Source organism: Tasmannia lanceolata, unplaced genomic scaffold (genome assembly GCF_043159265.1).
Source record: "Tasmannia lanceolata isolate RefF3 unplaced genomic scaffold, GAP_Taslan_0.1 ptg000003l, whole genome shotgun sequence".
NCBI classification, from domain to species: domain Eukaryota; kingdom Viridiplantae; phylum Streptophyta; class Magnoliopsida; order Canellales; family Winteraceae; genus Tasmannia; species Tasmannia lanceolata.
The window spans coordinates 23,695,306-23,719,907 of record NW_027518680.1 but is presented as its reverse complement, the minus strand read 5'-3'; the positions used below and the strand labels follow the sequence as shown (position 1 = coordinate 23,719,907).

The 24,602-nt window shown below is 37.9% G+C and overlaps 1 protein-coding gene and 1 long non-coding RNA gene across 12 annotated transcripts in view; one reads left to right on the top strand and one right to left on the bottom strand.

The window, feature by feature from the left end:
• Positions 1 to 23,715, top strand: part of LOC143853929 (uncharacterized) — a 28,462-nt gene extending 4,747 nt beyond the window's left edge. Inside the window, exons 2-4 of one of the 10 annotated variants that reach the window (XR_013237302.1) lie at positions 11,083 to 11,167; positions 11,299 to 11,359; positions 22,688 to 23,715. This is a non-coding gene — a long non-coding RNA (uncharacterized LOC143853929). Of the gene's footprint in view, positions 1 to 11,079; positions 11,168 to 11,255; positions 12,377 to 22,687 lie in introns of those variants that run through there. The other 9 variants (XR_013237303.1, XR_013237301.1, XR_013237306.1 and 6 more) reach the window with 9 other exon arrangements.
• Positions 1 to 24,602, bottom strand: LOC143853920 (proline-rich receptor-like protein kinase PERK1). Of its 2 annotated transcripts, none has more exons than XM_077363616.1 (8): positions 24,328 to 24,602; positions 17,136 to 18,023; positions 16,692 to 16,778; positions 16,496 to 16,566; positions 16,105 to 16,184; positions 12,542 to 12,689; positions 12,160 to 12,309; positions 1 to 365 (listed from the first exon to the last, which is right to left on the bottom strand). In XM_077363616.1, exons 1-8 carry the CDS (start codon positions 24,449 to 24,451, stop codon positions 252 to 254), a joined length of 1,662 nt encoding a protein of 553 aa, XP_077219731.1. In that variant the 5' UTR covers positions 24,452 to 24,602; the 3' UTR covers positions 1 to 251. The 2 variants fall into 2 exon arrangements, with proteins under 2 accessions (XP_077219731.1, XP_077219735.1); XM_077363620.1 differs by lacking the exon at positions 24,328 to 24,602 and adding an exon at positions 23,286 to 23,511.

The window sequence follows — 24,602 nt, the reverse complement described above, 5'->3', positions numbered from 1 at the left end:
AAGAAAAAAATCACTAAGTACATTCTTTTGTCAATAGACTAAAAAGGAATATAATTAGGAATGAAACAAATAAATTATACATAACAGTTTTTGGTGCTTATCATACTCTCTCAAATTTGGTTTTACCCAAATCATTCAGCCACATAAAAGATCACTCACACAGAACTTTTCAGTCTAGGAATCCCCATTCTTGCTAATTCAACATAGGAACAAGAAAGCGAGGGGGTCTAACAGCCAATACCTGTCAGTTTTCACGGGCTGTAGAGGCTAGAGGACTCAATATGGTTGAATGTTGAGGCGCGTGAAACTGTAATGCCTTCGTTCAGAAGGTTGAGAGACAAATGCCCTTCGAGGACCCGAACTATCTGTTCAATTTCATATTGTAAAAGGAAGATGTTTAAAAATTATTAGTGAGTCAAAAAAAAAATCCAGAGATGGCAATTTCAATAGACTACCCCGGATTTGTTTATGCAAAACACCAACCATATGTAATGAAGAAAAGAATCAACATGCTAAAGCTATTCAATACATACATCAGTTTTCAAAAGCTAGCTAATCAAATAGGAACTTGGCCAAGTTGGCTGGCCTTGGTTGTGTTCTGATTAATTGACTCCAAATCTAGACTCTTCAAAAGGTTGGCCAAGTTGGCCAAAATTGATTTATAACTTTGAATTGGAACATTGTAATGATCTGAGTTAGTGAAGTCCAAAATGAAAATCAAGTTTTATAACCCTGTAATGAATTTAAGGAGCGTTTGGATATGTCGATTTCACTATCGGTAGTTTTTTAAATCGATGATTTTGACCAAAATGGTTGTTTGGATAGCAACTTCCATCGATAGAAAAATTGGTCATCCTAGATTTTGGTTAAGAAAACATCGACTGTGAAATTGAACCTCAACGGTTGGATTTCGCATTCGTTGAAAAGGAAACCCTAGTTTATCAAGTAAGAAAAAAATATCCTACTCTCTTATCTCGGTTTCACTCCACCTCCTCCCTCTCACCCATCCTTCATTTCTCCGGCCGCAAAGACAGATGCCGCTATTGGTGCGAGTTGTAAGGAGTTTTGGTCTCGAGTCGAGCTAAGCTTTGTTCGCTTCCACAAAGAAAGCTGCATTAGAAAATCTGATTACCTTCTAAATGAAAATCATCTTCTTAATTCTTGTAAGGGAATGGCTGCACTTGCGCCTGATAATGAGGAGGCTTTAGTGAATGAGCTGGAGCTGTTGCTTACCTATCCTCCCGCATTGGACCACAGTCTCATAGCCGCGCTTATGAAGCGTTGTCATCCGGAGACTAACATTTTTCATGCCGACGGGGGAGATATCCATCACGCTAGGGATAACTTTGTGGTCTTATCCAATTCTGATGCATCTCTCAAGGATGTTCAAACAGCATAGCTAGAATGGATCGATAAGGTGGAAGGCCGATTGAATCAAAAGAGAAAGAAATGTGGCTTCTCAATCTTAGAAAAAGGGAAATGCTGACCGACATGCCATTCACCATTGAAGACAGGCTACGTACCCCGCCAAGCGTTGAATGCCATTTCCGGCCACCCCTACCGAGGAAGAGGAACCTCGGATGGGAGCCCTACGATTGTTGAACGCCATCAAGGCTTGGAACAAGAAGAGTTTCATTCCTCTTCCCTCCCGAACAACCCCCTCTATCTCACAGTTGTCATTGCCTCAACTCCGGCTCATCGGTCGTTCTTTGCAATTGTCACCTCTCTCTCTCTCTCTCTCTCTCTCTCTCTCTCTCTCCATGTAATACGCCAATAGTTTAACGGTCACTACCGACAAGCGGAAGGTTTCCCTTTCCCTTCTTCTCTCCCTCCCTTTCTCACTCGCAATTCTCACTACATTTGTAAAGCTCGCTCAATGGCCTTTCTCAGACCAAATCAACCACTCAGTATAGCCAAACTCCCAGCAAAACCAAATAAGTGCTATGTTTTCAACGTTTTTAAAAAGGTGTTTAAAGTGGTTTTAAAAGACACTTGCCTTCTTTACCTGCGGTGACAAAGGGTGAACAACTCAAAAATCTCTAGATTATCCTTTTTTTCGTGGAGATTTTTATGGTTATGGCTATGTTAACAAGGTTTTAAAAGATGTTACAATATGTTTTAAGAAATCCCTATTTCAAGATGGTCGTAAGGTCTGTTCAAGTATTATAACTTCAAAGCCAGATTTTGATCTAGGATTGGAGCCTAGTTTTGCGGCAGACAAGGAGCCCACTTCAACTCAGAACAGTGTGAGGCGAGGCCGATCCTTTACAAGAATCAGAAAAGATTCACTCAATTTACTTAAGTGAATCAGAATAAAAGCAGGCCCAGGCCCATGTTACTGGTCACATCATTGTTCAAGTGATTGTTCATATCACTGCATATGTCAATGTGTGTGTTCTTGTTCACATCACTAATTTGTAGGGTTAGAATTTGGAATAGGAGTTGATTTATTTCTGTTTGAAGTCAGTATTAGGATTGTTAGTATTCCCAAAAGGGTCCTTAGTTTAATAAATCTATTATGCTTCTTTGATTATGTTTTATTAGGAGTACGGTCTAATTAGAACTCTAATCAGATTATCATGAAGAAAGAAGTATACATTTAATTGAGACAACAGTTTTAAGCATTTTCTTGGCATATTGGAAGAAGAGAAGAAAAGAGTGATTTTTCAGCACATTATTATTATTATTATTATTATTTTTTTTGCAAATTCTATCGTGAGGTTTTCTTGGAGAAAGAAACTCCAACTTTCAAAGATCTTTTGCTACCGATTTCTACCGAGTTTTCATAGGGATTGATCTATGGTTGTAATCAACCTAGATTTAATATGTTTTGAAGAAACTAGAGCTAAATTTAATCTATTTTTACAGTGAATTTCATTCTTTTGGTTTATTATCAAATAAAATTTGAGTTGCTATAATTTTTCAGCAGTAATTTAATTTTATAGTTGATTCAACATTTTAATTATAATGTGGATATTGAATTCAAGGGCCACCAATCAACTCATAGACCATATTTTCTGTTATAAGCTACATTATTTGCTAAAAAAGCATCAATAGCATATTTTTTCTACATTATTTGGTATTACAGCTTGATAACAGTGAAGAGTGTTGAGAGTGGGCGTATTGCATACCCACTTATGCGGGGGTATTACAGCCTTTTCTATGAAACCCTATTCATATATATAAGATTTTCGTGTGGGAGAGACCTAACACAACTCTCTCTCTCTCTCTCTTCCAATCATCTCTCTCATGAAAGATATGATACCACTAACATGGTATCAGAGTTAAAGGTTAGTGGAATCTCCATCATGCCCTACCCCCTTCTCTCTCTCTTACTTTTTTTGTTTCTCTCTTCTTTTGAACCCTTGAGTTTCTCATCACCCTCACCCTAACCCACCCCCCCACCCCCCCCCCCCCCCCCCCCCCAACACACACACTCACCCACTCCCCCTCACGCTGACCCTAACACCCACACACACACACACCCCAATATAAACTTCTCCTTTAGTTTTTATCCACCATCATCATTGTTGCCCCCTCGACAACCTTTATTCTTTTGTTTTTCCATCAAACCCTATCACATAACCCATTTTCTTTCCATCCTTAAATTCGATTTAATCTATTTTTCACCCCTTTTATTCATGATCTAAACACCCTCCATTCCTCTTTTCTCTTTCCATATTCGTGGCCCGGATGAAGATAGCTCCATATTCTTCTCTCTTGGCAGTGCTAATGTGTGCTGTTGAAGTCTTTCTATTGTCCCGGGCCGTCTAATGGGTTATCGGGCAAAGTACCGAGTGTGGTGTTGATGATTGGTTAGTTGAGTTGTTGTTTCACTCGTTGATTATGTTGCTGGTGACCTGTTGATGGGTTATTGGTGATTCATATGTTAGTGTTTGTTGGTAGTTATTGGTCATATTGTGTAGTTGGTGGTGATTGGTAATTATTATTTCATCGTTATTGGTTGTTTACATTGTGTATATTCAGTATGACTACTCATGCCTCATTTAGAATGATTGCTGGGTCTTCTACGACCCTCCCTATGGTTCCCGATGACCTCTATCAAATTCAATGGTACGAATTATCCTGTATGGTCTCGGTCTGTTTAGATATACCTTCGTGCACAGGGAAAGACTACTTATCTTACATCGGCTCCACCGTCGTCTGATAGCAAGGCATATGTTCAGTGGCGTCAGGAGGATGCTCACATTCAGACTCATGTTTCATAGCATGGAGCCGCAGATTGTGGAACATATGATGTTTCTTGACACGACTAAGGCTATCTGGGATCATGCTGCGACACCATATTCAGGGGAGAATAATCTGACACGGATATGTGATACTTACTCAGCACTAAGACATCTGCAACATGGTGATAGACCCGTTTCTGAGTATTATTCCGAGTTTGTCTACTTTTGTGAGCAGCTTGATACATTTCAGCCCTCCTTGACGGACCATGTTGTGTTAGCAAAACAGAAAAGTGATTTGCGAGTGGTTCAGTTTGTTGATGGCTTGGGGCATGAGTTTCTACCCATTCGCCAGCAAATTGTGGGACAGGGCTCTTTATCGTCCCTGACAGAGACCTTTTACAGAGTTCCGCGTCCTATACGGATAGAGGTACCTGATGATTCTTCCACTGAGCATTTTGCTCTTGTCGTGCACACTGGTTATGGTCGTCGTGGTTATGGCTGTCGGGGTCGTGGCACAGGCAGAGATTCAGGGGGAGGCCGTGGTGTTGGTGGCTGTGGATCCCATTACTGTAGCCATTGTGGTTTGGAGAGCCATACGTTTATTTCTGCTACGACCTACATTTGGAGTTATGGCCCTCCCACTTTGTTCATCATATTTCTGATACTGCTATAGCCAGCTCCTCTGCAGCCCCTCTACTACCTACTTCTTCCGATAATTTGGTTGTTTTGCGAGCCGAGTATGAGGCTTTCTTCTAATCACATGATAGAGGAAAACAAGTCATTGCCACACTTGGTACAGAAGGTAGCAACCCATCCTGCTCTCTCAGTCATTCTGGAATTCAAGAATCATTGATTCTGGAGCCTCACATCATATGACTAGAAACAATAGCCTACTTAGTCTCTTTGGGACTACTTTTACATCTATATCAGTCACTTTGGCTAATGGGGCGATGTGCCCTATTTCTGGCACAAGTGACGCATCACTCAACCTTCACTTGTCTCTTTCATCTATTTTATATGTTCCTAGTTTCCCTTGTAACTTACTTTCTGTTAGTTAGCTTACTCGCCTTCTTAAATGTTCCGTAATCTTCTTTCCCTCTTATTGTACTTTTTAGGATCTAGCGACTAGGAGGAGGATTGGTTTGGGCCATGAGTTGGATGGACTCTACTACTTTGACAGTGACAATCCGCCCACTGCGTTATGTACTTCAGTAGACTCATTCATGTGGCATTGTCGCCTTGGTCACCCTCTACTCGATTGTCTGCAGCACTCTTCAGTTGTGTCCAGTCCAATTAGTCCTTTTCATTGTGAGTCTTGTCAATCTGGAAGACACTATCGTGTTTCCATTCAGTCATGGTCAGTCAGTCGTGTCTCTAATCCCTTTGAGCTAGTTCATTCTGATATTTTGGGTCCCCGTAGAGGTATCATTATTTTATTGTATTTGTGGACGACTATTCAAGAATGTCCTAGTTATATGTAATAAAAGATTGTTTAGTGTTGCGTTCTTTTTATGCTGAGACTCCTACCTAGTCTTGCGCACTAAAAACGCACGTGAATATTTTCTGTTTCTAATGGGTTTCAGCAGTTCCTATCTAGTCATGGCATTATTCACCAGTCATCTTACGCTCATACCTCTCAGCAAAATAGGATTGCTAAAAGAAAACTTAGTTACCTTGTTGACATGGTACAGACTCTTCTATTTCACATGCATATTCCAAAGACATATTGGGCTGATGTTGTCCTCACATCATGCTTTCATGCGAACCATCTTCCTTCATCCGTCCTACAGAATCAGTCGCCATTCTCAATCTTACATCCGTCTGGGAATTCATTTCATTTACTTCCTAGAGTCTTTGGCTGCACTTGCTTTGTTCAGAATCTTACTCCGTGTTCAGATAAACTGGATCAGCGTGCCATAAGTGTGCCTTCCTTGGCTACTCTCGCACTCAGAATCGATGTTATAGTCCTCAACTTTGTTGTGTTTTTGTGTCTCCTGATGTTACCTTCTTCGAGGAAGCCTCTTATTGAGTCTGTTGCGACACCCTCTCCTGATCCTCCACTTCTGTAGCCATTACCAGTCCCTCTGGTCTCTCCTTCACCCCACGAGGTGAAAGTTATTCTCGTCGTCCTCGGTAAGTTTTACTACCCACATGTACAGATGGACCCTCATCAGGACCACCTCCTTCGCAGCCCGCTGGACTCCCATATGATCTTGAGGTAACTGTTTCCTCGCCTGCACCTGATGATGCTCCTATTTTATCTCGTACACGCTCTCGTTCTGCTATTCATTCCATTTCTGGCATCTTTTCTTATGCTCGTATGTCACTTAGTTATCGTTCTTTTTGTCATTTGTATCCTCTGTTTCTGTTCCTCATTCTGTTGTAGATGCTTTGGCCCATCCAGGTTGGCGAGCAGCAATGGATGCAAAGATGGGTGCTATGCAATCTAATCGTACTCTGTTTCCTCGTCTGCACCTGATGATGCTCCTATTTCATCTCGTACACCCTCTCGTTCTGCTATTCATTCCATTTCTGGCATCGTTTCTTATGCTCGTATGTCACTTAGTTATCGTTCTTTTATGTTATCTGTATCCTTTGTTTCTAATCCTCGTTCCGTTGTAGAAGCTTTGGCCCATCCAGGTTGGCGAGCAGCGATGGATGCAGAGATGGGTGCTCTGCATTCTAATCGTACTTGGCAGTTAGCTCATCTTCCACCTGGAGCTCAGGCAGTGGGCTGTAAGAGGGTGTTCATAGTCTAGTACCTACCGGCTGGGACATTGGAAAGACTGAAGGCGAGGTTGGTTGCAAAGGGGTACACACAGACATATGTATTTATTACACGGACACGTTCTCTCCTGTGGATAAAATCCCTTGCTTCAGAGTTTTGATCCCCCTTGCAGTTAACATGTCATGGCCACTTTACCAGTTGGATGTCAAGAATGCCTTCTTACATGGTGACATGTAGGAAGATGTTTACATAGAACAACATTCTAGGTATGTTGCTCAGGGTAGATGAAGCATGATGTGAGTAGGTTGAGTAAGGCCTTGTATGGCCTTAAGCACTATCCTCGTGCATGGTTTGGGCGATTCAGTGAGGCAATGGTACGATTTGACATGACAAAGTGTGTTGTGGACCATTCAGCATTTAGTTCTCAATCTAAAGATGGTCAGATGTTCCTGGTTGTTTATTTAGATGACATCATCATCATAGGGAGTGATAGTGCAGATATACATAGGCCGGAGGATTTCCTTCAGAAGGAGATTTGTACCAAAGACCTTGGACGCCTAAGGTACTTTCTAGGGATAAAAGTAACATATTCAAGTGGTGGACTATCTCTATCACAAAGAAAGTATACACTGGATATATTGGAAGAGACCGATCTTTTGAAAGTAAAGCCAGCTTAGACACCTATGGATCTAAACGTCAAGGTTTCTCCTGATCAGGGTGAGTTATTAGAGGATCCGGGAAGATACAGATGCCTAGATGGAAAACTGATCTACCTCACTATCACGCAATCAGGCATTTCCTTTGCAGTTAGTGTGGTCACTCAGTTCATGAGTACTCCACGGACACCTCACTAGTCAGCGGTCACCCAAATAGTGAGATACCTGAAGAAAGCTCCTGGTAAAGGACTATTCTTCAGGAAACATAGTCATATGAGGGTTGAGGGGTATTCGGATGCAGACTGGGCGGGATCTCCGGCATACAGAATGTCTATTGGTGGTTATTGTACTTTTGTTTGAGGAAATTTGGTATCATGGAAGAGCAGGAAGAAATATATTGTATCCAGGTCGAGTGTAGAGGCAGAGTATAGAGCCTTGGCCTATACAGAGTATAGACCCATGGCCTATACAGGATGCGAGTTGATAAGGTTGAGGTCATTTATGTTAGAGATTGGGTTGCCTACTCATCACCAGTTCACTTCATTGTGATAACAAGTGAGCCATTCATATATCCTTGAATGCGTCTTCCATGAGAGGACAAAACACAGAGGTGGATTGTCACTTTATCCGTCAGAGGATTCAAAAAGGGTAGATCTGCACAATGTTCACGAGGTCAAATGATCAGAAAGCAGGTATGTTTACCAAACCCATAAGCTGAGTAAGGTTGAGTGACTTATATAACAAGCTGGGAATGTATGACATATACACTCTAGGTTGAGCGGGAGTGTTGAGAGTGGGCGTATTGCATACCCACTTATGTGGGGGTATTTCAGTCTTTTCTATGTAACCCTATTCTCATATATATATATATATATATATATATATATATATATATATATATATATTTTTTTTTTTTTCTTTTTCCGTGTGGGAGAGAGCTAACACAACTCTCTCATATCTTCTCCATCTTCTCCTCTTCTCTTCCTCTCATCTCTCTCATGGAAGATAGGATACCACTAACAAAGAGCTACAAGAAAACAAGAATCTTGAGAAAATTTAGAAATTAATTAAAGGAGGAGAATTAATTCGACAATGGGAGAAGCAAAACCAAAGTATGAATGAGATGAAAGAGCAGTTTGGACAATTCAACATCATTCTCGCTCAATTTCTGTTCAATCAAGCCATACCACATGCTTCATATTCACAAGAAAGAACACTTGATTGCGTGCAAATGTAGAAGATGAAGAATCCATTGAGAATTTGAATGAAGAATCCTATGCGGTATGCCAATCTTTTTAATACAACATATTAATCCAGAAAGGGATTCATTATGATGAATCCTATGAAGATTTGAATGAAGAATCCTATGAGCTATGCAATCTTTTTTAGTACAACATATTAATCCTGAAAAGGATTAATTTAATACCACAATCGGTAGCATTAGTGATGGTGCTCGATAAAACCGTACGAAAAGAAATTGTGCAAAGAAAATTGATGTATAATAAATCGATGTCAAGAGTAGATCGATTGACAGATATATATAGATATGGTGGATTGACGACAGAAAGAGAAGTTCAATTGGATGAGATGAATATTGAAATTTTATTCATTGACTATCCAATCTTGGAAGAGTTTATTTGTAACATTCCTGATGATATACCCTGATAGTTAATACTGTAAGTGTCATCTTTTACATATCTTGTTCGGAAAAGTGATGGAATCCTTAGATTCATAGATAGTCGGTACAATATTTTTGTTGATAAGTGATTATACTTAGAAGAGGACAAATTGAATTTGAAGTCTAGTTATTTTCAAGAGGAGGTGACTGATGTAGTATAGCAAAACTTTGACCAGGGATTGGATCCCAATTTTGACACAGATAGGCCCACTTCATTGTAGGACAGCGTGACACAAATAGGGCATATCATTCCCAAGAAGGAAGAAAGATTCCCTCAAGTTATCTGAGTGAATTAGACAAAAGCCCGTGCCACCATTAATGTCATTGTTCTTGTTACTGTTCACGCCACTGTTCACATTATTCAAGTTATTGATCACGTCATTATTCACAGGGTTAGAGTTTGAGACTAAAGTTGATTTATTTCTGTTTGAAGTGAGTAGTTTGAAAGTAGTGTAAGGATTGCTAGTAAATTAATAGAGTCCTTATTTTAGCATGTCCGTTATGTTTCTTTTATCTTTAGTTTTTTGAATGATATTCTTTCATCTTTTAATTTTTTTTATTATAAGTGTAGTCTTATTAGAACTCTAATAGGACAACCTTGAAGGGGGGAAGTATATATGTAATTAGGACTGCAGTTTTAAACATTTTATTTTTTCACATATTGGAATTAGAGAAAGAAGTAGGGGATTTTTCTGAGGAGAATTTTTTTTGGAAATTCTATTCGTGGGATCTTTTGAGAGAAAGAAACCTCACCTTTCAAAGATATTTTGCTGCAAATTTCTGCAGGGTTTTCAAAGAGATTGATCTATGATTGTAATTAAACTAGATTTAATATATTTTGACTACAAATTTCATTATTTTGGTCTATTATAAAATAAAATGTGAGTGGCAGTAACTTTTTAGCAGTAATTTACTTCTTAGTTGATTCAATATTTGAATTCTAATGTGGATATTTGAATTCAAGAACTACCCATTGACTCTTGGATCGTATTTCTATTATAAGCCACATTATTTACTAAAAGAGTGCCAGTAGTGGATCTGTTCTTCACTACATGCATACCCCGATTTTTGCAAATTTTTGTTGAAGGAATAACTTCTACAACAGATTTGAAGCATACTTCCATTGGGTTTGGACTCTCAAACATGAAAATCAGGGGAAAGAATATTAGTATAGGTTTAAAGAGCTTTAAATGACTGAGTATTGGTTTTTTTTTTCCATGGTAACTTTCAAATCCTCCTAGCCATTATCCTACAGCAATAATTCTTGCTAAGAAGAATGCCCATTCTTTTTCGATGGGACTCATTAAAAAATATGAAGAAAAAAAGAAATGTGTGTAATTTCTGAGTTTTAACTCAGAACTGTAGTTTTTGTTGATGGGTTTAGGGCAGCAGCTAGCTTACATTTTTAGTTTATTTTGAATGGTTGATGTTTGAATGCCCATTCTTTTTCGATGGGACCCATCAAAAAAATATGAAGAAAAAAAGAAGTGTGTAATTTCTGAGTTTTAACTCAGAACTGTAGTTTTTATTGATGGGTTTAGGGCAGCTGCTAGCTTACATTTTTAGTTTATTATGAATGGTTGATGTTTTTCTTTACAGGTGGGGATAGAGGGGTGAGGGCACCCCATACGAATTTCATAGTTTATTTTTCCTTCTCTCATCTGTAATTTCCACTTTATCATCTTTCTATTCTTCAATTTGTGGAGTTCAAAAACTTCAAAAACTTCAAGAAACTCTGCTGCCTCTCTAGCATTCGATCACTGCCATTTGTGCTGGCTTCAGCCAAAGCACTCTGTTTCATGAGAATTGAGATCAGAAAATTTCCAGCAGGTACTGAGGTTCTCTGAGGTGTTACAGCAGTCAATGAGGAACAGACGTAATAGCATCCTAGCACAACATTTGAAGAGCTATGTTGGTAATTTCTCTAATTTAGTCCTCAGGGGATTCATTTCTTGAGTAAGCTTATCTGCTTATCTAATTCTACTAATCTATTATGTTTTAAGCTCTTTTACAGGCATATATGTTTTCTTTCCTTCTTGTTGCTAGGCTTCAGACTCGGGCTTGACAAAAAAGAACTTGGGAGATGGTTACAGAAAACATATTCAAGGTGAGCTTCTTGAACAGAGAGAGATAGTAAATCTTATAGACCACATAAATACTATTTATACGTTTAATTTGTGCTTCTCTGTGTCAAGTAGGCTGTTTTTGCTAAACAAAATGCCAACAGTAAATTTATCGCACTAATAAGGAACTAATATGATATTTCTATATATCTTTTTTTTGAAAAGGATATTTCTATATATCTTGCTATGAATTCTTTTTCTTTTTCTTTATCAATGTTACCAATTTTGCTATGCAAGCGAAAAGAAAACCAGCAACCTCAAGGTTGCAATGGAGAGTACTGCCCGATTTCATTTCTTTATCAGCCAAAATAGCACCAATACAATTTTCAGGAAAATTCGCGGATTTCATCCAAACAGTGCAAATAGTTAGTCTAAAATGAAAGAATTTCACCCAAACAACATATTTAAAATTCGGGGAATATAAAATCACTGCTTTTAAAATCTGTGAATTTGAAACTTTCAGAAAAAGCAAAATCGGTATTTTCTTTACATTGAAACCTAAAATAAGGTTAGGGTTACAAACATTAGAAATTTCCAAGTACAACTAAAGAAAAAAATGGTTAAATTTCCTAATGTCGAAATCAGTGTCGAAGTGTAAAACATTAGAAATTTGTAAGTACAATGAACAAAAAAATAGTGAGTGTTCCTAATATTCAATTCAGAGTCAAGTGTAAATTATTTGCATCTCTCATAAGTTCATAACCAATAAAAGCACCTCCGTATGCGTCCAGTGAAAGGTTCAACTATGCTACAACCATGATAGGTGCAGGGTCTAATATCATACCTGACTCATCTTTGGTCGACTTCGAGAAGAGGGCCTCAAACAAGCAGCGGCACAATCAACAACTCGTGTCATCTCATTGAAGTTGTAGTTTGACTCCAACCGTGGATCGACAAGCAGGTGGTAGTTGTGCGATTCCATTAAAGGTCTTGCCTGCAATGCCAGACAACTAATCTTTCAATTTTCCATGAAACATATAGCTACCAGAACTGGTAAGAAATGTGAGATAGAACTTAAACAAATGTAGGAATATGCTATTTTATGATCTACAGTGTCTTGGGATCTCAGGATTCCAGGGTAGGAATGGAATTATAAGTGAAGATTTGTGCAGCTCTATATTCAAGACAAGCAAAAAAAGGGAGAATCGATGATATAAGATACTAACCCACTCTACCAAGCTATACACCCCAGAGGACTGAGTCCTGATAATAGCTTGGCGTCCAGTAATCAGCTCCAAAATCATGACTCCAAAGGAGAAGACATCCGATCTTTCAGTGAATTTGCGGGTCAAAAAACATTCTGGATCTAAGTACCTGTCATTAGTAAAGAAATTAATAGAGAAAAGAAAAAACGTATAAATAATTAAAGGAGGTGCTTTTACTGGTGGGAGTAAAGTCCCCATCACCCAGGAACTAAAAGACTCACACTAAAACTTGAACTTCAATTCTTTTAAATACTGGGTTTCATAGGTGTAGATTTGTCTTTGGCTCATTAATTAATTAATTGTTGATTTCATTTAGGAGACTTGACTCTCACAAGTCCAAGTCCTAGTCCTAGTAGGATTTAAGTTTAAGTTCCAATCTGAGTTTCATTAGTTCTTTGAGTTTTAATAGGATTGGCGTTCAAGTTTTAGTGGGAAACTTTTAGTTGCTTTATAATACCTAAATGGATTGAAAACATTTCCGAGAGCTTGCAAACCTTCTCTATCCATTTGGATTCATGGTATGCCGCTCTGAGTGGATTCCTATAGACCCCCAATAGTGAGTCTGGTAACCCATGCTTATTCCTATTTACTAATCTATTATTTCTTAGATCATCTCAGCTAGTCCTATCTTAATTCTATAATGTTTCCTTTCTCTTAATCTCCTTCAATTTTCTCAACCCACTTAATATGTATTCAACTTCAGTTCCTTCATTTTGCCATATGTTATTGTTTCTTGAAGCTAACTGTGGTTTTCTTGAATATGAATTTATTTCAAGATTTAATCAATCCCACTAGTTTTCAAATTGACGATTAGCAACGAACCTTGGTTCTAAAGTAATTGCACGACTTTCATATGACTAACGGAATCTTGATGTCAGTTACTTGAAAATTATCAATATTTGATTGTTGATCTGCCAGTGCAATTAATAGGCTGAATTCTGTTCATTCCTAGTACTTTTCATGAATCAGTCCTAAAGTTTTGTAACCTGAAATCTTCCTACGCATTTATAACCTTCTTTCTTTAATATTCCTTGTTTTTTGTGTTGGTCTAAATCCTTCACCTGACATGACAATTCTTGTTCTAGTTCCATCGTAGGACTTTATTTACCAAACTGAATCCTGTTGTCTGTTCGAGGTACGAGAAATAATTGTGACTTCATGTTCAATGAAAGAAAGATTACTCTTAATCCTGTGAATCGAAGAAACTTAGCAACATACTCATCATGAAGCAGTATGAAGATGAATGCAAAGAACAATATTTTGTACTTGCTCTAGTGACACAAGAGGTAGATGATACTAGCGTTGAAGAGAAGCCGGCACTTCCTCATGAAGTGCAGGAAGTCCTTCCATACTTTGAGAATTTAGTGCCAGGTGTGTGGCATTGAGTTGTCACCAATGCATGATTTAGAATATGTTATCAATCTTATGCCATGATCTAATGGCTTCTGCGAAGAAAGCATGTCCATGCACCATGCAACCTTCGCTCAAAAGGATGAATCATAAACGATGTGTATTGACAGTCAGACGATGCTAGTTATGCCTTTTAAGATCTACTATCTTCTCTTAAGATTGATCTGTGGAGTGGATCATCAAATTATGATTCAAACTAGTGATGAAACATGGTTCACTATACGAGTCACGGGTTATGTCATTCAGTCTTACCAATGCTTTGAGAACATTCATATGCATGATCATGCATGTACTTCATTCATTTATTGGTCGATTCCTTGTTGTTTATTAGGATGATATTCTTATATGAAGAAAAAGGAAGAACACCTAGATCATCTTCATCAAGTGATGAGAGTCAGAAGGCAAGTAAAGCTCTACATCAACTTGAAGAAGTGTTCATTCATGACTTTGCGTGTCTATCTTTCTTGGATATGTGGTTACTTCACATGGCATTGAAGTATATTAAGATAAAGTTAAGGTTAACCTTGATTGGTCATTCCTACTACAATCCATGAGTTATGGAGTTTCTATGGATTTGCATCTTTCTGTAGAAGGTTCATTCAGAACTGCAGTATAGGTATAGGTCCAATTATAACGTATGAAGAATGGACAATTTTCATGGACCATGTTTGTGCAGATGACGGACTAATAGCGCACCCTTTTGGGGTTTCTAGGGCAGTGCCCCAGAATGAAAATTTAAATTCCAATTTTACACTAAAGGGTAGTTGGGATATTTTTTGATGTAATGGCATTGATATACAAGTCACGTATTAAGTTTACAAGAAGACAGGTTTTCTTTGAGTTTTCTTGCCCGAGAAGAAGAGATTGTAATCCTAAACCAAACTAGTGAAACTCTTCTCGTGGATGTAGGCACACTGTCGAACCAAATAAATCTTGTGTTCTTACTTGTTTAATTGTGTTTTTTTCATCCTTTCTTGATGCAGCCACACTGCCCAATCACGTAAATCTTGTGTTCGTACTTGTGTGATTGTGTTTTTGCATCCTTTCTTGACGTTTTTGTTGCACATCATGTTTGATCCTCATTTCGGAAAGTATGTCTCAGTTTTTTCAACAGACGAAATCAACTACTAAAGCCTTTGAAGAAACAAAAGAGAAAATGATCAAAACAGAGGTGCTACAGTTGCTTGATTTCAAAGGTGTTTGAAGCCACATATGATACTTCATATGTGGGGATATGAGGCATTAAGTCAAGGACATCCAATGGTTTACAACAGTGAGAAGCAGATCGAAGCCATACTCATGACTTGGAGTTTTATGTAGTCATACAGGTTCTTCGAAATTGGCAACATTATTTGGTCAATAAGGAGTTAACTATTCAAACTATGAGATATTAAAGCATCTCAAGTTTATATACTTCGTTGCTGATGCCTCGTGCATCGTGGAAAGACTTGAGTATGGACTTTAGTTTAGAACTGCTGAAGATGTTAAAGAGAATGTGTCGATGATCTGAAAGAAAGTTTTTTAGTCTAGCTTCACCTAGACTAGATCCATCAACGACGAAACACCACTCTCAGCTTCAGTTTCAGATTTGGGCTTTCCAACCATGCAAGCTCAAAGTGGAAAGGGGAAATGCCTTAGCAAAGTATCGAGGAGAATGTGTCGATGATCAAAGATATGTCTGGGAAGAGTGATATAAATAACCCCTAGAAACGCCACTCTACATTGGGCGAAATAAGGAATCTATCTTTACTCTTGCTTTGGTTCTGTTCTCAAGGGAATTGTGCTCGATAAGATGGAGATCAACCAGCTCATTCCTACTACTGAACTTAAAAAAGAAATCATGTTTGTAGTAATCCCGGGAGCCTATTTTGTTTTCTGTTCAATCGGTGTGTTAGTTTAATTTCCATTAGTCCTAAAACCCAACATATTCATTAGGCCTACTCTTCCAATCCTTTTTTGTTAGCCACTATAAGCTTCCTGCATCACAGGTTCTGCCTGGTTTAACACAATCTAGCAATAAACCAATACAACAAGGTCACTTGACCTTATATCAGTTGAAAGTATACCCAATGAAAAAGACAAGGTTTTCATGAAAATGAAATGGGTTATCATACCCGAAAGTTCCCATTACTCGAGTGACTTCAATGTAAGTGTTGTCATCGGGAAAAATCTTTGCAAGGCCAAAATCAGCAATCTGCATAATGACTTCAATTCATTAGATGAAGAATAGAAATAAGAATTGAGCAAATGAAAAACTATAAAACTGCCCTTTGTCATTGAATCATCAATGCAACAAGCACTTTTGAGTAATGCTTTGAAACGGCTTGATTTTTTTAGTGTACTAAACAACCCAATTTGACAATCAAAAGAAAGCTACTTCTTCATGAGCTTGAACATAAGAAGAAACTTCAAGATATGGTTGTTTCGTGAATGACTGGTAAACCAGATCAGCATGCTAGATCATCACCATATATTCTTCTAGACAAGCAAAGATGTGAATCCTACCTTTGCTTCGTAGTAAAGATCAAGAAGAATATTGTCTGACTTAATATCACGATGAATAATCTTAGGATGACCTACAAATTAAAAATATCAATAAGAACAAGCACCAATGCATCAACACATTTCAATAAAGAAGTTCAATTATATTTTACAAATAAATAGATCAATATAAGAAAATAACTAGAAAGAGAGAACTTACAGTCCTCATGTAAATATGCCAGTCCTTTTGCAGAACCCAAAGCAACTTTTACTCTTGTGGACCACTCCATGGTTGGTCTCCCACTGCCTACAAGAACCCAAGTTCAAAACCAGAGCTCGAGACCCTATTGAGCAGTTCCCAGACAATTGTTTTATAACTCTTAGTTACCGAAAGTGACAGGAAACAGTAGAGGAAGGGCAAACAAAAACTAAAAATTAAAGTGGTATAGTACACTAAGTGGAAGATTTCGTGTAATCATATATCGAAACGCAGTTTCATCCATCAGTCAATTTTTAAAAGATCAGAAAAATTTGATTGAGTATTTAAAAATAAAAAAATAAAAACTATGAAACATTCATTGGTAGACTCGTGAGTTTCAATAGAGTATGAGAACACAAGAGATTATATGATAAGCATTTTAAACTCGAAAAGTAAAAGGCATACCATGTAAATGGAACTTGAGTGTGTTGTTACATACAAACTCATAAACAAGAATCCTATGTTCTTCGGCGATGCAGTATCCAACCAATGAAACCAAATGTTTGTGATGTACCCGGCTAATAATCTCAACCTCTGCTTGAAATTCACGATCCCCTTGTCCGCTGCCGGATTTCAGCTGTTTGATTGCCACTTGATCACCATTTGCAAGTGTCCCTCTATGGACAGACCCAAAACCACCTTGCCCAAGATGATTTTCATCCGAGAACTCATCCGTTGCCTTTGCTAATTCCTCATAACTGAACACGGTGACCCTTGAGAACCTCAAGTCAATGCCAATACCAGATGTTGATGGCTGTGGCTGCAGTTGGTTGTCTGAACTTGTACGGTTGTGATGCATAAGGCGAGAACCTTCCCGTCCTCCATTTATGCCATTTACTGGCAGTGGCAATAGAGAAGGGACATGGGACAGCTGTGATGAAAGTGAAAATGCCGGTTCTGAATGCCTACGTAGTGGTAGTGGGAACCCATCCTCTGGCTCACCTGGACTGATTAAAGTGGGGGTGTTATCAGTTGCCGTAAGATAGGAACTGGAACCTTCATCTCTGCTTCTGAGGATTACTGGTGAAGGTACTGTAGAAGTGAATGAGGAACTGGGGGTGGTAGTGGAGGTATATTCGCGTAGCCATGGTGGAGGGATTCCCGTTGATAGCTCTGACGGTAGTGAATTCGCTGGCAGTGGAGGACGAACTTGGGAAGGCTGTGGAATGAATGAAAATGTGGGTGTTGTGCGAAGGGTCCTTAGTTCGGTCATTTCGTCGAACACTTGGCGTGTGTCTATGGAGGCCATTGATGAGTGAGGAATGTTGTGTTGCCCGTTTTGAGTATGTTCATCTGAAGAGTCGAGACACAAAAGCCAAGATAAGAAAATGAGAGCAATACGAAGAAGCATCAGTGACCTCTAGTAGTTAGAGTCAATAACTCATGCACCGTTCATCAGATCTCTAAGTAGCACAAAAAAATGCCAATTTCGATTAATTGTGATGTCATTAATTTTATTTTTGAAAAATTAAAAAACTAAAAATTAAGAAAAAAAATTAATAAATGTAAATGAGAATTATAAACTAAACTAGTGACAATATTGTCTTATTAGACAAAATTACGAAATCAACAATCTTAAATTTTCATGGAGAACCTTAGTTGTTTCTTGGTGCGGAGAGAAGCAAATGCAACAGACGACTGTCTTTCAAAAGACCCACTCCATACCGTACTTTTAATAAAGTGAAGAGTGCCCTCATCAAAATACGGTAGTGCTGATAACATTTCCCTAATAATAATAATAATAAAGAAAAATTTAAACTCATACAGATACGCCATGGCCAATGCTGATAACAATTCCCTAATAATAATAATAAAGAAAAATTTAAACTCGTACACATACGCCATGGCCACGTCCACGTCCCGACCCTACTCACCTCAACGCATGCGTGTTAAAGATTTTTCCCATGAATCCGCAGTTTTCTCTCTAGAAATCACTAACACTCGGAGATCCATATATATATATATATATATATATATATATATATATATTCTCCTTTCATCCCATTCTCATTTTTCAATATGGGACAAAATATTTATACTAAACTCAGAGATGGAGGGAAATTCAAATTTTGAGGTAAAAGACAAAAGGAGAGATAGACTAGAATTTTGAATTTCTTTATGAATTTTCCTTGTAATCCAAGGAAAAAAGTCAATAATCCCCTACAAATTTAAAATTACAAGGAAAAAAATTAAATCTAGAAGAGACTGCTCCGATCAAGGAATAAGTCATGTATTAAATCCAGGAATAAATCAAGGAAAAAATTAAATCCAAGAATAAGTCATGTATCGGCATAGTTGTCTTTTGGTCTTGAACTTATAGTACGGTCTTGAACTTATACGTACTATAGATACATCGAATTTTTCAAGAACTTGGTGAACTAAATTCTTGAAGCAAGAATTTGAGTAATAAACTGAGATAACATATCACACACACACACACACACAACAAATTCTAATATAGTGCGTTCTTACGATTTAGCACATTTTGACAATGTGCTTGATATTTTTTCATGAATGCTATAGAGAATTAGTCTAATTCTCATAAGAAGTGGTCACGCTTCCACACTCCACTAAAAACTCAACCATAGATAACATTAAGAGTTTAATAATGCATCATCCACACGTTACAGGTTGCACCCACATATACCATCGGGACATGCTTTGTGTACTTAATTCACTAACATCGTGGTGCAAAACAAATCATTCAAGTAACTTGTTGTTCCCATTGAACCTACTTCACGAGATCTCCAGTTAGTTAGATTAGGTTTCCATTATATGTGATTCAATAAATGAACTTCAAACCCATCCTCCTCGATATGCTTATGATTAAGTTCTTACTTAGTTCTTTAGTAAGACAATATGATATGTTGTCTAGCGGCCTTATAAAGTGAATTGTAATCACTCCATTTTTCAACAATTGTTTTGTGGAGTTACACCTCCTGCAAATATGTCAGGATTTCCTATTATATACATTATTTCTTCCTCTTGCAATAACAATCTTATAATCATAGTGGATTGCAATACCTAGTATTGACTTATTCCAACGCGGAATATCTATCAGAAGATTTCTAAGTCACAGTGAATGCTGCGGTAGCAGGATCTCACCCCCACATTCCCAATCTAATTTTCCCTCAAAAGTGAATTTTGATCATAAGGAAGTCAAGGGGTAATAAATTTTAAGAAAAAAGTGAGGTTGAGGGGGATGAATGTGAAAAGAAATTAAGGACAATTAATCAAGGGATCAAGACCTTATGGTTGGAGGAAAACCTTGTGAATTAGGGGTTAAGAGAATCCTCAATTCTCCTTCAGATCATACGAATTAGGACTGATCAGGGGAGGTTTGGGTTTTATGCTTAATTGATTCCTAATCATCAAAACTTCCAGATTCTTGTTTTACAACATAATTTCCTAATTAAGCTACTCTAATTGACCAATTAGATTATCCTAAGTGGGAGAAGGCCTTGGGATTTAAAGTCTGATGGACCCTAGTTCCCATGGCTTTTCCCCTCCTAAACTAAATTAGTAAACCAAATTAATTAGAATTAGAGGAGAGTTTACTTTCCGGACGAGTTTTTCCAGTGTGCGTAGGGGAGCTTTTCGTCGATTTGAAGTGGCACCGCTCGACTCATCAAGGGCCATTGTCCCTGGTTCTAACTTCGAACCACTTCAAGGAGCCGAACCCTTATTTTGGGTCAAGCTCCTTACCCATGGATTCCTAGTTAGAACCTAGGATCAAGTTGGTCCCTTTTTCGGGTGTTTTGATGGTATTTTCCATGTCCTTTCTTGGGTTTCCATGTTCAGGACTTGTACTTGCCCCACCGATGTAAACAAGCTTAAAGCCTTTTATAGGGCATGAAAAGTGGGGTGTCCTCTTAAAATTCCAATGTGGGAAAAAATGGGGTAATTTGTGACTAGATTCAGATCGTGCAACTACACAACTGTTGGAGTTGCGAATTTTGCATCGCATGTTTTGCAACTTCTGCGACTGGTTAGGGTTGCGGCATTTTTATGGATCAGTGCTGGATTTCTTCAGATTCTGAGATTTTTTGGGACATTGAAGGCTATAAATTGGTATAGTTTGCTGGGCTAGGTGATGAGGGATTCCCCCACTTTTCATGCCTAAAAAGAATTTTCGTCTATATTTCTAAGAGTTTGAATAGTACTAGAATGTTTATCATCGGAGTCATCATCATGACAACCTACCGTCAGTCTGCATTTGGAAAAATGAGGTGTCTGCACAAGGTTGTGATCGGATGCCAAAATGGGATTGTTCTTGAAGAGAATGCAGTAGGTATTTCTCAATGCTTGCAGCAGTGGACACGCACCTTTGAACTGCATAATGACTCCATATGTTTCATCCTTTGATGGTGGTGATTATGGTGTTGATTGTGAGGTTGCATTCTTATGATAAATCCATGCTATCGAGGCATATCATGAATATTACCGTCGGGATCACCAAGAAACCATTTGGCGTGTCAAAGGGACTAATGGATGACCCACTAAATTCACGCGGATGAACATGCTGAAGGAGCATCTTGAAATGGGCAAGCATCTTTTCCCCCTAATGGGAGGTTATATGTGACCACTTAATGAGCATTTATGCACCTGAGGCCTGCCGCCAGCATCGATTGAGGATAGCTTGTAAGGTAGAGGCCCGTCAGGAACGTGAAGCCAAGTTTAAGGTGGAGATGCATGATCTCCACTCTCATTGATCTGTTGCAGAGGTGCCCGACTCCAGTGTGGGTGACTTCCCTTTCTCCACATGACACCGATGTTATAGATGATAAGGCCGGTATTGAGTTCTTCCCTATCTTCTTCATCTATGAACATCATAAACACAAATCCATCAGTTTTAACTGGAAGTCCCAAAGTTTTTCCACATTCCATTAAATTAGTCCTCTTCTTCCATGGTAATGCTCAGCTCTGAGGGTTCTCTTCAAACTTTCAGTTGGAGTTTTAATTTCAAGTCTCAAGAGCATTTCTCCGTAGCTTGATGACACTCCAATTAGCAGTAAAGCATCAGGATTGTTTTGGAATTCTCGGTCCATTACAACTATTCCCAATCACTGAGTGTTTAACTGTTATTATACATGAGAAATCTCGAGGTTTAGTCAAAATCTTAGAGAGATCTTTGTCTAAAATACTCGATAATCCTCTAGCCTACAAAGTGATACATAATGTGTATCCAAGTTCACAGTTAGAGCTTAGAATCATCACTATGATCCAAGTGAATGCCTAGTGCATTCAAAGAAGCTTTATTCAATTCCTTCTTGTGCTTCTCCGCTACAACAAGACATCAAGTTCTTTAGTAAACAAAGAGATCATGAAAAGACATATTTACTATCATGTCGAAGTGTATTATGATATTTCTCTCATGATGGCGGTAACTTTTTGAATAATAGTGGCTACATAAATTTCTTCCTCTATTTTATCCCCCTAGAAAAGATTTAATCCACTATTAGTTGGAGTTCTTTTACTTGATCCGTGACAAATCTTCATCCACCATCATAAACCTAAAGTATTTTCTAATAACATGTTTCTTTGATCATGCTGCTTCAACTAAGGCTTTTTTTGTCTAAAGTTTTTCAAAGTTCTTTTTTCGTTTCAATTCCACAACGAGCATTACATAGCTTGTTATTCAAGGAATTCAGAATGAGTCCTCTACAAAAATAGTTATCCTTTTTCTACTTAGTTGAAAACTTGAAATATACGGTCTAGTAAGTTCATTTTCTTCTTCAATATTCTCATAACCACATAATATATATTCCAGTTCTAAAGTAGCTAGAAAGAATCTCAGTTTCTATTTCCATCATTTGAATTCAAATCCATCAAATTTCTCATATCTTTCAGCAATTGTAGCAGACAGTTAAAATAAGATTAATCTGAAATATATTTGGTCTTAAAGATTATTTTAGTTAATAGAGTGATTTCAGATTATAAAATAAATTTGATAAAAGATGCAGGAACAACTCTGAAGATGAAAGTGAGTATCAAACTGGAAGTGGATGCAAAATCTGAATTCGTTGTAGTTAAGACAAGTTTCGCCCCCACATACGATGAATCGTGGTGTAAATGAGAACTCCGATGTATGTCACCAGAATACAATGACCTTGCTCTAGGGGGTATGGTCTCACACTACCTGGATGCCTTGTGAACATGACTTATGCAACCTTGATCAGAGATAGAACTAAGAGAAAGATAACTCGCTTAAAACCGGGGAAGAGCAGAAAACAATGGAGCAAGAACCAAATATGTTCGAATCACTTTCCCTATCTGATACATCTCTTTTAAACTAGATTAACAGATACCTTAAACAACAAACATGATTATAAAACATTTTCAAATAGTAATAGAGATAAATATGTAATTACGTGGTTATTAAAACCGCGTTGAAACCGGTTAAAAATCAAAATGGAAATCGAAGTCCATTTACCGTGGAAAAAGCAATGTTTAGAGCATTAAAAAGAGACTCTTCATGCCGACATATATACCTTTGCTCGAAAAACACAGGATTCACAACGGCAAAGTAAAGCATACTTTACCGACACACCTTACCGTGGAAATGAATGACTCAGAGCGGCAAAATAGCATGCCATGTCCCGACCTGGCTCCGCGCACGGGCATTGTAGATATTTTTCCACAAATCCACAGTTTTCTCTCTAAGAATCCCCAACCATTTATAGATCCAACACACACATTTTCCAATGTGGGACACAAGATCTCTACAAAACTCAAAGAGATGGAGGAAAATCCAATTTTTGACAAATACATAGCCCGGCCTCTTCTCCTTCGAATAATAACTAAAAAAACAAAATTTTATAACAAAAAATCCTAACCAAATCCATTCAAGTTATAATAATCTAAAATGGGTCCAGTCAGCTCCAAATCTAACAATAAAACTGATAAAAGCGCGATTCATAATTTTGAGGTTTCCAGTTTTACAAATTAGTACTTGATTACCTTTTTTTTTTCTTTCAATTCATGCTTTGTAGACACAAAGAATCTTGTCATCTCTTTTTATATATCTATTTATTTTTAGGGTGATGATATTTTCACCCCCTTAGATTACTTGCACGCTCCTCTTATAACATGATTTGACATAAAGTTGCCCACTTTTCACATCAAATAAGGTTATAAGGAGAGTGTGCATGTAATGCAGGATGAGTGAAAATATCATCTCCCTTTTTATAAGAAAAGAATCGTGTCTCACTGTGACGTAAGCATATGAAATGAATTTTGTAGAATTTTTCATCAATTTTTCTTTGTGTTTCTTTTGTACGTAAAATTCACATCTCTTTTGAAATGATTGTCTGTCTTTAAGCAATAACATAAATGGATTATGAATGTAAAGTTGCTATTTCTAGGGAGAGATATATTTTTTTCTAGGGGTGCAACAGGTCGAGAATTTCACCGAATCTTTTGGAATGGTATTCCAAATTATTCTGTTTTTCCCAGCAAGAGTTTTGTTTTGGGAATTTGGGTTGATCTTTTTCTATAAAATCTAGTCATGTTCCGGTTTATTCCAATTCATTTATCAGCAAAAGATCAACCCCACCTGATCCAAGTTGCAACCCTAAATTTTTCCGTGCTTTCTCACCTTTCTCTGGCGGTGGCGATAGCCGATGCACTCGCCGTCTCTTGTAGCAAATTATCAGGATGCCAGTGACGATGGCCATGGCGGCCACGAGCACGGTAACAACGATGGTTACAGTTGCAGGCATTAGAGAACCACTTGAATAATACTCTCTTACATTTCAACTCGGAAACAACTTTATAACTCATCATGATTAAAGCCCAAGAAAATTCGTTGTTGACAATTCTCCCTCAGCTGTTGTTATTTGAAAATCTCGGAGTCGAAATGAAAAGGGTAGT

What these genes read in the sequence shown, in the direction of transcription:
- LOC143853920 (XM_077363616.1), bottom strand. Translation starts at nt 24,451, where the DNA reads ATGCCTGCAACTGTAACCATCGTTGTTACCGTGCTCGTGGCCGCCATG. An exon ending in ACTCAAGTTCCATTTACATG is followed by an intron (nt 16,779 to 17,135) that starts GTATGCCTTTTA and finishes GGGTTCTTGTAG; the next exon opens with GCAGTGGGAGACCAACCATG. An exon ending in ATCTTTACTACGAAGCAAAG is followed by an intron (nt 16,185 to 16,495) that starts GTAGGATTCACA and finishes GTCATTATGCAG; the next exon opens with ATTGCTGATTTTGGCCTTGC.